At 39.3% G+C, this 13,227-nt stretch overlaps 1 protein-coding gene across 1 annotated transcript; it reads left to right on the forward strand.

Annotated features, from left to right (window-relative positions):
* Positions 1-4,440: 4,440 nt before the first annotated feature.
* Positions 4,441-7,311, forward strand: LOC110022738 (ACT domain-containing protein ACR7-like). Its single transcript, XM_020721813.1, has 5 exons — positions 4,441-5,357; positions 5,433-5,661; positions 5,752-6,285; positions 6,365-6,825; positions 7,016-7,311. Exons 1-5 carry the CDS (start codon positions 5,260-5,262, stop codon positions 7,041-7,043), a joined length of 1,350 nt encoding a protein of 449 aa, XP_020577472.1. The 5' UTR covers positions 4,441-5,259; the 3' UTR covers positions 7,044-7,311.
* The last annotated feature ends 5,916 nt before the right edge of the window (positions 7,312-13,227 follow it).

Genomic DNA, 13,227 nt, shown 5'->3' on the forward strand with positions numbered 1-13,227 from the left:
TTATATCATTAGTTATTTATTAGTTATTAAAATTATCTATTTATTTCAATTGCCTATTAGTGACAGATAAGCAAATTGAACGTCGTTGTTGTGATTAAAGTCTTGCTTTTCTAAAAGTCTTAGTCTGTGATTCTAAAACACTCCCTGTGGGATCGATATCTAGGACTCCATTAGAGTCCTATATTACTTGAGCAATACGTATACTTGCGTTGAAGTCACATCTATAAAGTCGCGATCAAGTCTTTGGACACTGTTGTTGGAAAATTAAATATTCTAGTAGCGTCATCAAATTCTTGTATTTGTCGATTACAAAAAAAAGTTGGTCAATGAACCTCTAGACAACGAAATCAATTCCACTTCGGAGCTGTTTCGTCGGTCTGATCCTTTGCTGCTCCTCAGAAATGGACGAAGAAACCTTCTTTCGACCTCTCTCTCCAGAGCTTTGATAGTCGTGAGAGATTCTTATATCTCTTAAGAGCATTTTTGTATTGCACCTTCCCCAACTATAGCTGTAGAGAGGCAATTTCTTCCGAGTCTAGCCCAGAGATCTTTCCGAGGTTGTCAGGCCAGCCCTTGAAAATGAGTGTCCTGTGCCACCATCAGATAAAAGAAGTATATCATTGCTTAAGGCCCCTTAAAGATTTTCCAATCACCTCGGACTATAGCAACTCTACCAAAAGCAGGGGCGTGCCTATGTTCAGGGTCATGCGGGGAAACCAATCCCTCAACCTCTCTAAGAGGTTGAACTACTTGTTGGCACTATCCCACACCCACCCATCTTCTTTGTGTATCAAGGCATCATGGTGTGGCACCTTCCCTCACTGAAGAGAAGATTCTCCCTCTGGAGAATATGGGGGATGGTAGTGGGGAGACGATGTCGCTTCCTCTGACGTCGATAGAGATGGAACAGGGGAGATGGGCTGGCCAACCCTTGCCTGCTCAGACAAGGCAATGGATGAAGAGCCCTGACCTAAATTTAGGAGATGAAGGGGCCTTAGCCTTGACTTCTCCCCGGGTATTCTCTAAAGCAGATTTGATTTCTTCGCTCTTCCTTGCACTAATCAAACAAATTCAGGCAATCATAGTAACCTCACATGTCACTGTGTTTTGGACAACTACTGTGGTTGCAGATTTAGAAACTATAAATTCTACACCCCTAATATCATTCTCCATAAAGGTTACCCTGTTAGTGGGAAAGTATATGTCAAAACTGTCTGAAGGATTACCTGTCACTAGAAGGCACTTCCATTTTTGTTACTTGGTGGCCACCTTCTCTCTCGCCTCCTTAATTCGCCTCACCTCGTCAGTCTAAGTGACGGCACTGCCCCCCAGTCATCTCACCTTTTAACATTCGAGTACCATCGCCTCTGTCGTATAATGAGGAACCAAGAGATGACAGTTAGTTAGCATCACCACAGTGACGTACATGTACTAAGGAAGGAACATCTCATTTTTCCCCCATCAGCTCTGATGATTTGGTTAGAACACCTCAATCACCGGAGCAAGAACTAACTAGAAATTGTTTCCTCCAATCCTTTATCTTATTTTCAACTAAGAGAATTTGGATTTTCTTGCCGATGGAGAACATGACGAAACCTCCTTGTCAAACTTGAATATATATAATAATAATTAAACAAGTCGATCGGCCATGGGATGCTCTCTAAACGATAGAAAAGAAAAATCACTATCGTGGCTATGGAATTTTGGTAGCACTAGAATGACTATGTATTTATTGAAGATGCTCCGTAGCTCACTACATAAGTAAAACTAGATACCATGCTTGAACAAACCCCAAAAGAAAACCAAATACTCGCCCACATTGTTCGTCGTGTGTGTCGATCCCTGCATTGCCCAAAGGACAATGCTTCCATCCAAGACATACCTCCTCTGCAACTCCTCTGCATCCCTTCCCATCAAAAACAAAGGGTCAGAGGCCTTGCTAGAACCAAAGAGTGTAGGAGGGTACTTGGGAGCTGTCACAAGAAAACGCAAATGGATAAATTAGGTCGAGAGCCATAAAAAAAGAAACCTAAAAACGTAAAGGGAGAAAAACAATTCCTCACCCTATTTATAGGGCGGGTGCATAAAACGATGTCACATAATGATAAGTGTAACATCAAATATCTTTTCAAATTTATCTAAATATTTCCTTATTGCTACTAACAGTATTATTTGTCTCGAAAGAAGTGTTTTATAAACGGGTCCTCCAAGGCTTTGGTCGGGGCATACCTCTTCTGAATTAGTCATCAGAGGGCCAACTTCTCGCCTAACCTAATGTGACCCGCCCGATCAATGGCATGCTGGAACTCAACCATGGCAGTCGATTCACATAGTGCTCCTAGCTCGCACCACAGGCCCACCAATGCGATGTGTAAAGTGGTGACCTCTGTCTGCAGAGCTACGACCTTTGAATCCATAGTTCCCAGGCGAGCTTACAACTCCCGAACAAGATCTACAGTTGATCCACTAACCACTCACTCAGAGGAACCAATCGACCGCCAAGGGTCTGATCCCTTCTGCTTACCACTTCGTGAATCCGAGAGAAGGCTATCACCACCCTCGTTGCTCCTTTTAGGAGGCCCACCAAAGGGCCAGATAATTGGTGCCCCTTTGGAGTAATTAGCGATAGAAGCTCGGCTTACTCAGCTTGCAAAATGGCCATCGTAGTGGGTACGGGCTCCAAAATTTCCTTTGAAAGCCCATCATCTTCGCGGCCCACCAACCCAATCGATTCATATACATCCAAGACAATGTCATAGAGTCGTTAAAAAACAACTAAACCAAAGAAAATTTTTGCATAACAAAAAATCTGTCCATTTTAAAAAGGACTCTCGAGAACTCATCTCTCTCTTATAATAAGGTATCTCTATCTTTCTGAGGTGAAGGCCAAAAAGTACCCACAATTGTCGCTCCCTTCGACTCCTTTTCTTCAACCACAATCCTCTTGCCAAACAAATCTCGCTGGCCCTCAACAATCTCGTTTATGTCAAGCCCGGACGCCAGAATTTGCTAACGAAGTATTTTTGGAGACTGTCCCTCAGTGCTATCAGATGCGTCAAGTAGATCAACCGCCACAAATTTGGGGTTAGACCTCTTATCTTTTTTCATGGTCTTCTTCTTCTTCACAAAAGCAGAAACCTAATAGCTTTCCAAAGTCAAGAATTAAGGATCCACCCAACTCTGACTCACACCCTCAGCCATGGGAGGCCTCCAATTGTTTTAGGATAGCTGACAACAAATAACGTAATGACAAAGCCCATGACTCCATTTGTAGAGCGCATTGAGTGTGGAACCTAGGGGGAAGTCAATTGCTTAATTGATTCTCTTTATTTTGGTCTCACTGATTATTTAATAGTTTCCTTGTTCTTATCGTAGTTATCACTATCAAGGAGCATGAAAACTCGGGGAACTAATTTATGCATCAAATTGTCAGCATGAATGACAAAGTGATCAGACGATAATGGATAATGGTTCAACAATCAAAATATTGAATTTAAGGAGTTCGATCTGATCGATCATGTGAAGACCAATAACTCGATTAAGTCAATCGACCTTTAGTAATGATGGATCCAACCAACGGTCTTTTTTACGGCTCCAATTATCAAGACTTCGTAAAAGACCGATCGATCACGACTAGTCGATTGATCTACCTCAGCAAAAGCGACCTTCATACGACAGATCGCTTCTGCCGACCAATCCAAAGCACATTGATCCGCCAATCGTCATCGTACCACATTCCATAATAATGTAAATATGATATTAATTAGCACATTAATTGTATTAAGGACGGTATCCTTAATTGCCCTTTCTATCCATAACTATGTAAGCAGGATCCTTTAAATAGGGAGTGTAACGATGATTAAAAGGACATTTTCCCCCGAATTCTCTCCATAAAATTTTGTCTGCACTGCTTTCTCTCTCTCTCCCTCTCCCTCTCGCTCCCACTCTCAATCTCTTCCTCTATCTCTCTCTCTCTCTCGTGTTCTTCTTCGCTTATCTCTCTCGGGGTGTGTGTTCGCGAAAGATAGTTTGTGATTCGGACACCTACAATTATTTTGAAAATTATGGTCAATAAGATAAATTATCTAAACAGATTCCTGTTATTTTAACAACCATTTTCTAATAACACCTGTAAAGTTTTTTATCCAAATAGCTTCGACATTATGAAACAAACAACGCCCCGATACATATCTTTAAAATGTTAAGAAAATGAGCTAAGTGTTGCATTCAAAAGTCATTATAATTCCATCCTACATTTTTTTTTTATCCTCAAATTTAATACTTAAAATCTCACACTTCTTGCATGCATCTCCCCGTTTGCAGCAAACCATTCATTTAAACATCAGCCAAAAATAATAATCAGAGATCTGGATTCGAAAATCAGCGTTAGAGAATATTGAGAAGGGAGTCGAATCCGGTTCAATTCCATAGAAATGTCACGGGGAACGATGTGCAGCGCACGATGGCAGCATTCAATGCCCACTCCCACCACTATCGTAATTATTAAGCAAACATGCGAGATCATGTGCTGTTACCCCCTGCACCACCCTTCCACTGTTCCACTAATTAATATGTTCTTTCCTTAAAAATAAAAACCACCGGTGGATTTATGGGACCGTTATTGCCGCACCGGTTGACTGCCTCGGTAGTAATTAAAGTCGGCAGACGATCGTGCCGCAGTTGTGCATCCCCGCCGACGGCGCACGTGCTTCTCCCTCTCACGTGATCTCCATGATTAGCAGTTAACACACCTTAATGATCGTAACTATACCATAACACTTAATTAAAAGTCTCTAATGACGCAAAAGCAGTCCAACAACCGCACAGGCGGTCGAGGGGCCATCAACCCGGTCGGCTAATCGTTTGCTCGCAAACTGAGCCGGAAACATTGCTGGGGCCCACACGGCAGCTAAAGAGAGGATCGCCGTTCATTTCCCATTGAGATTCCGTATTTGAAGTGATGGACGGCGATCCGTTGGGAAATCCTCGTACGATTTTTTCTTGAATTGGAGACGCGGCGAGAGGACAGAAAGTGCGACCTACGTGGCGCGAAGCCCTGCGATTCGTGGAAAGTGTGGGTCCGATTAGGGCTGGCGAAGAGGGTGGATTGGTGTGCATAAATTAGAATGCGAAGGCGGGAGAAGGATCGGAGTCTTTGTCTGAAGACGGATTTGGGTCCCCTTAACTTTACAGAACTTGTCGTCCCCTGAAGCGGGCAAGGTCCCGAGGTGTTCGACGTTTTGCCGAGGATAGCAAACGATGGTGGCCGGGATTGCCAAGGCCCGGGATGTGGAGGTAGAGTGGCCGTGTTGCCTCGATGAATACGAGAAGCTTGTTCTGCTCATGAACACTCCGAGGTACGCTCTGTTGTTTTTGTTCTGTTGAAGAAGAAATGTGTGTGACGGCTTCGGATGCTTTGGTTTGGTGTTCAGGGTGGTTGTAGATAACAGCGTCTTCCCCACGGCGACGCTGGTTACGGTGGACAGCGCTAAGAAGCATAGATACCTGCTGGAGGCTGTGCAGGTGCTTAGCGACCTGAATCTTTCAATCAAGAAGGCATACTTTTCCTCTGATGGAGGATGGCTCATGGACGTCTTTCATGTCACCGATCAGTTAGGCTGCAAGCTTACTGACGAGAGTGTTATCTCGTTTATCGAAGAGGTTTTTCACTTTTTTCCGTTTTCATCTTCCTTGTTCCCTTGTTCAAAATCTCTGGATTCGCAAACTGAGTTTTCCTGCTTTTTCTTGCAGACTCTTGAAGCCCGAAAACCGAACAAATTCGATGGGCGAGGAAATCTCACCGTTTTGGAACTCTCCGGTGCCGATCGCCCGGGACTGCTCTCGGAGATCTTCGCAGTGCTTGCCGATCTCCAATGCGGGGTTTCAGATGCGCGTGTTTGGACCCACAATGGCAGGATGGCCGCTGTTCTCTTCGTCTCCGACGAGCACTCCGGCGAGCCAATCGAAGGTGAGTCGTACAGAGTGTCCTGCATCCAGACCCGCCTCCGCAACATCCTCCAGGGCCGGACCAACATCACCTCCATGGCTCTCGTTAATGCTGAAAGGAGGCTCCATCAAATGATGTTGGCCGATCGAGATTTTGAGACGCCGACCTCCCCGCCTGCAGTTTCAATTCAAAGCTTGGTTGAGAGAGGCTACTCCGTTGTCACCGTCCACTGTTCCGACCGCCCTAAACTCCTCTTCGACATTGTCTGCACGCTTACCGATATGGAGTACATCGTTTACCACGGCACTGTTCGCACCGACGCCGATCAAGCTTATCAAGTATGACATTTGATCATTTTCCACCAGAATTCAAATCCCTAAATTTCTGGAAAATCTTTCTGAAGCTGTCTCTGTTCAGGAATTCTACATCAAGCATTCAGATGGGAGGCCCATTAGCTCGGAAGCAGAGAGGCAGAGAGTGATGCAGTGCTTACAAGCGGCCATAGATCGACGAGGCCAGGGTTTGCGGCTCGAGATCTGCACAATGGAAAGGCAAGGGGTTCTCTCGGAGGTCACGAGGGTTTTCAGGGAGAACGGATTGTTGGTGAAGAGGGCTGAGATTTCTTCTACCAAAGGGCAAGCGGTATCGAACGTCTTCTACGTCACTGATGCCGTCGGCCGCATTCCAAGCTCGGAGATGGTGGATGTCGTACGGCGAAATATCAGTACAGGCTGCCTTACAGTGAAGGAGCCGGTGTCTTGCGAGGAAGCTGTGGAGGAGGCTGGGAGCAGAACAAATAACGGGCTTGGGTTGGCCTCATTGGGATGCTTGGTGCTCAGGAATCTATCCAATTTGGGATTAGTTAGGTCTTCTTCTTGGTAATGACAAATTATTTCGGCTAAGGTAGTTTAAAACAATCATAATGCACAAATACTATATGAAGGAAATTTGTGCATTATTATTGCTTTAATTGAATTAATTTTCTTAATGATATTTAGTACCTATAGAAAGATATGTGTAGTAGACTTCACTTACAAGTTTATTTGAATGTTATGTATGGTTGTTTAGGGCTGGCGTGCTGTGTTCTGATGAATAGAGATTAATGAATCGATAGGATGGTAATTACTTTGTCGTTCTGGTGTTCTGATGATTATGAAGAGAGAAGATTGGAGTTAAGGAACAGAGTGAAATGGGACCATTCGGGGTAAGGTGTCATTCGCGGGCAGGCGTGTATATTTTTGGTCGTTGAAACGGAAGACACCAGCTGTGGTCTTTATTCATGGTTGTTGGGGGGTATGTTGACCCGACTTATGGAATTTGATTTTGACTATTTTGCAAATAATTAATATTAAATTAAGGGGCATTTATCGTGCAACAATTCTTATGGATTTGGATGTCTAATACCTAAAATTGTGATTATTAACTTTTTCAGTTGAAAATTACATTTTTTTAATCCGTAAAACTCTGAAACCAAAATATTATAAGCATAGATATTAAATTTTGTATTAAATATGTAAATATATAAGTATTGTGTGGTATATATGTAAATTTTTTTAAAATTAAAAGCTTTAAAAATTAAGAAATTAATATTAATTTTATCTATTTTTAATGGTTAAATTGCGCCAAGATGGGTCTGTTTGGGGCAGCGTATAAGAGTGGGCAGTGTTTTGAAAACATGGTCATGCCGTTTGAATTTGGTGTTTCTCTCGTGTTTTCAAAAACCTAGTTTCAAATTTGCTAAAAACGTTGCCTACGGGATGTTCCATGAGGGCCGCGTTTCTTCCTTACGTGTTACTTCGCTGCCCTCGCCATAACCAATCGCAATCTCAGCCCTAGCCCTCCCTCCTTTGCAATCATTCTCAACCAGGTAAAGTCTGTCTCCTTTTTTTTTGTTTCTTCTGGTGCTCTACACTACAAGGGAATCCATTCAATTTTGATTTGCTTTCTTCGGCTGCACTTACCTGTTTTTTTTTTTTTGGAATCCATTCGATTTTGATCTGCAAACATACTGTTGGCTCTTCCCTCATGTATGCTGAACTTTATGCTTTCAATAGCTCGTAGTTACAATTTCATGAATCACCACTGTAGCATAAAGTGACTAAGAATGGTGGAGAATTCATGGGCTTTGTTAAATATTGTGGAGACAGATTTGATGGAGATTGATTTTTACTAACTTTCAATTGATGAATGAATGTTGTGCATTTTAAACTTGCATGTTTTTTAAATGGCCTAATTTTTCTCCTTCCCTTGGAGAACCTACTAATTAATTATAAACACTTTAGATAGTTATTTGCATTCAACTCTTATGCTAAATGGATGTTTTGCATCTCTCCCGTTATATTTAGATTTCATCTTGATTCCAAGAGAACTGATGATTAAAACTATGTCGGTATTGTTATCATTGTTCTTGGAGAAGGAAATTGTGGTTGTGTACATAAATGTAGCTATGAAGGGTACAAAGTTACGACAATGCTGTAATGAATGCTACAACAATGGAAAATTTTTACGGAGATATAAAAATGAAGGCTTGATATAGAAAATTAAGGAAAAGGGAGGGAGTGCAATAATGGAGGTCATAAAATTGTGATGTCGCAATGGAGGCTACAATTGAAAAATATTTGCGACAATGCTGCAATAATAGCTACAATTAGTTAAAAAAGTTAAGAGTAAGAAAGTGCAACAATGAACACCGAAAGATTGTGGCGATGCAAAAATGAATGATACAATATTGTGGTAATGCAACAATGAAGGCTGATTAAATTTTCATTCAAATTATTTGTGTGGTGTTTTAAGTTTAGCCATGAATTGGCTCTCTCTCTCTCTCTTGAATTTAACAACGTTTGGTTTGAGCATGATGTTTGAGTCTCCATAAGGCTCATTATATCCTTCAAAGAGGAAAAAACTATAATTATAATATATTCTATTTATTACATGATATCCATAACTCTTACAAAAGGATAATTATAAAATGTCTCACACATATCATGAAGGAAATTTTTGTGCTAATTGGTTTGGCAAAGCCAGCGCCAAAATGAATTCTCCTAACATGTATTATTCTGATTAGTTGCATGAAGACCTTAAAGGTCTCATTAAAATGGATACAATTGATTTGCCATAATAATTGTTTTGTATGCAATCTGAATACCCCTAAGTTTTTGCTATTTTCTCGTCCAAGAACTCACTTTGAAAGCATAATATCATTGAATGAAAGCAGTGTTTTAAATGTCCTACGATTTGAGATGTATTGATTTTGAAATATGTGGCAATAAACCACTGAGATGTTGGATGCTTCAAAATGTTATAGCATTTGCTTCACAATTATTTTTAAGGATGTCTAAATTGTGTTTTTCATTTTTATGTTATGACAAATTTTTTTTATTATGATTTGTTATTTGAAGTTTTCTTATATGTTTTTCTAGGGAATGTTGTGTTATGAAAAAAAAACTTATTTTATGTTAATCTGTTTATAGGACAGTACGTAATGAGTAAAATTAAAGAGGTCGGATCATCGACCATGTGGGATAGGGAGGTCACTATTATATTTTGCTAAAGAGGTCGGATCATCGACCATGTGAGATAGGGAGGTCACTATTATATTTTGTGATCTTTGTCTGAGAGAGGTATAGCTGGGAAATAAACCCACCACCTATTTTAATAAAGAACGTTGCAAAATCTTATGATTAAATTCTAAGAACTGACTGGAAGGGATTACGATCAGATGAAACTCAAAATCAAGTGAGATCAATTAAAGAAGGATTTTAAAATATGGAAAGAACTCAAAAGGGAATCAGTGGGACTGAGTTAGGATCTAGTGAAGCGAATAATTGATGCACTAGAAAATTGATTGGCTTAGAAATTATAGGTAAATACATACTTAAGATTACTTCTTCTTGCATCAATTATCACATTAAAATGGTTTTGCTAATAAAATTTGTAATCTATTACAGGCAGTGCCGACAACCAATAAATTCAAATTTAGTGGTATTGATCCAGTTTTGGAAGAGAAGCTGGATGACATGTTCAGTGGAGTTGTTGCAATGAGAGCTCATGCTTTCACCCCAAGTGAGTAGGGGTTTACCAGCTTTACCACAAAAACATGAAAACCAAGCAGATAGGTGAATCGAGAGAAGATCCTAGCCCAATCTACATAAATGTTCAATCCACAAGTGTGTCAAAGCATCCCAGGGTGGACGAAAAGAAAAAAGAAGCCGCATTCATCAGATGCACCATAGACACACTACTTAAATCCTGCAAAGTTAAGTCTGCTTTCTCACAGGACAATTCAAATGAAGAGTGTTTTTGACTCCGAAATACATATCTGAGTGTTAGGGCAGAAAAACAGATCTATATAAACTATGTGAAGTTGCTAGGAGACCCAACCCTCAGATAGTTTTGTATGAAGTTGGACCCGGAATCCCGACTCGATTACTTATGCTCTTTCATACACTACATATTTTATTTCCTATCAATCTTTGTAATATTTCTATCATGTACTCTTTACTTTTTTCCATGGAGGCACAATCATATGTCTTTTATTCTATTATGCACTGATTTTTATATCCACCATCCTACATTCTATGCATCGCTTAAATTGACTTAAGTTCTTATTTATCAAGTTTAAAAAATTATCCTTATTCTTATTTTGTAGTATGGACGAAGAACAAGTTAACTACAACCGTAATGTTGCTCTAATCATTACTATCTTACATACGTCGATTGAACCCCTTGTATAATATCGGGTCATACTAGGGGTAGATGGGTCAGTGAGTTATTACAGGGTCACCCTACACAGTTCTCCAACACGTTTCATAAGAGATATTTCTTGACTTGCTTAATGAACTCCAAAATCTTAAAGGGTTGCATGACTTAACAAGAACAATGATAAAAGAGGTGTTGGCAATAACGTTGTATATCTTATCCCAAAATGAATTCATTAGAATAGATGTGGAGCGATTTCAACATTCATTATTAACCATCAGCAGGTGTTTCTCGGTTGGTTTGAATGCTCTTTTGAGTTTAGCGTGCAAGGTAGTTAAGCTCGAGGATCCAATATTCCAGTTCATTCCCATACATATTGCAAATGACCCTCGATATATGTCGTTATTCAAGGCATTCCTTTAACATAACATTCAAGCATGAAAATGATATACATGTGAAATGCCAAAAGAGTATATCTTGAACGTCGAGACTGTATTGGAGCTATTGACGAAACGCTTATCGATGCACAACTATCTGGTACAGCGAAGGTCGCCTACATCGGACGTTGTGGCTCCCCCACACAAAATGTGATGGTCGTGTGTGATTTCAACATGTTCTTTACCTTTCTAGTGGTTGGATGGGAAGAGAGCGCACACGATAGTCATGTTTTCATGTTTGCTACTAGAAACCAAAGACACAGTTTCCCGTACCAACCTCCAGGTACATATCTATAGAAATTATGTTTGCTATTCTTTCCATTGCTAATTACCATAATTGAACAGTATTTGGTCGATATCAGAAATCCCTTACAAAGGGGGTATCTCAAGCCTTATCCATATATGAAATAGCACATCGCCGATTTTGAAAGATCAAATGGGATAACACGAGGCAAGAAGAAATTTTTTAATAAATGACACTTCTCCTTGCGCAATGTGATCGAAAGAGCCTTCGGAGTTTAGAAGAAGAAGTGAGTTATATTATTACGTGATATGTCGACTTACCAATTTTCGAAGCAAATGCAGATAGTAGAGGCTACTATGTCACAAGTCTAGAAGAAGAGGTGAGTTATATTACGTGATATGTCGACTTACCAATTTACGAAGCAAATGCAGATAGTAGAGGCTACTATGTCACTACACAATTTCATTCGACGAAACTACTCCAAATTGGATGCAGAATTCGCCGTCACAGAAGATGATTTTCTTTAGATCCCACTTGAAGCATTCGAATTCCATGTGAGGCGTACCATACCACAACTAGAAATGGATTCACAAGATGCACACACTTGAGAGGGTGAACGTGAATCGGAGATGACAATTTTGAAAGAGCAAATAGTGGACTACATTAGTCAATCATGAATTAACCCATCATGTCGCTTTTAGAAACTTTATTTTTACGGTGCATCGGAGATGACAACTTTGAAAGAGCAAATAGTGGACGACATTAGTCAATCATGAATTAACCCATCATGTCGCTTTTAGAAACTTTGTGTTTACTTTATTTCTGTTGTAGTAATAAGATTTCAGTATTATGTGTAAGAGTGCTACAAATTGCTCTATCTCCAAATCCATATATCAATTAGTGAATGTTTGATACTTCTTTCTTTTCTTTTCTTTTTTCTTTTTTCATTTTTTTCTTATTTTTCTGTCATTAAGGTTCATGTATTTGTGATAGAGATCATGACATAGGTCTTTCTCTAGTGCATGAGACAGCCTAATAGCCTGGGAAATTCCTCTTTATTTTTGTGTGCTTTGTTATTTTTGGGTGCATAGAAGTTATTGTGTAAAAAGATAATATACGAGAAAGGATATTTTAGTTGCAAAGAGTTAGTATTATTTTGAGTTTAATTTATTAATATTTTCTCAAACAAGACTTATGAGCTAATGAGTCGAGTTGGGGCTAGCTTGAGCTTAGCTTGTTAGCTTTTCGAGCTCAACTTGAGAGCCACTTATCAAGCTGAGCCTAAACCAATTCATAACTCGGCTTGTCTCAGTTACACCTCCGAATCCAACACAAATTTGTTTCCAACTAATATGCCAAGCATTGGATGTTACATATATAAATTAAAATATTTTGAGTGGTGTAAATATAAATCCATTATTAATAAATAATAAAAAGAAGATTTACATACATTTTATTTAATTTTTATGTATTTACATATCTAATGTCTAAATTTTAATTTTTACATAATGTATATTTCACATTTTAAAAATTAAAATGATGATATTCTTAGTGTGACAAAAATTTTAGTGGTCAAAATATAAAAAAAATAAAAGTTATATATTAGATTTTTTTTTTGGGGTTCATGTATTAGATATTTAAAAGCATTGAAATCGACTAGTATAAATCTAAGTGCTCCCTTTTACACAATTTATATTTCACATTTCAAAAATTAAAATGATGATATTTTTAATGTGACAAAAATTTTAGTGGTGAAAATATAAAAAAAGTAAAAGTTATATATTTGATTTTTTTTTTTGGAGTCCATGTATTAGATATTTAAAAACATTGAAATCGACTAGTATAAATCTAAGTGCTCCCTAAGAAAACCAATTCTTAGGATTTGACCACCCACAGTGGCA

The sequence above is a fragment of the Phalaenopsis equestris genome, unplaced genomic scaffold, assembly GCF_001263595.1.
Source record: "Phalaenopsis equestris unplaced genomic scaffold, ASM126359v1 Scaffold000202, whole genome shotgun sequence".
Classification (NCBI taxonomy): Eukaryota; Viridiplantae; Streptophyta; class Magnoliopsida; order Asparagales; family Orchidaceae; genus Phalaenopsis; species Phalaenopsis equestris.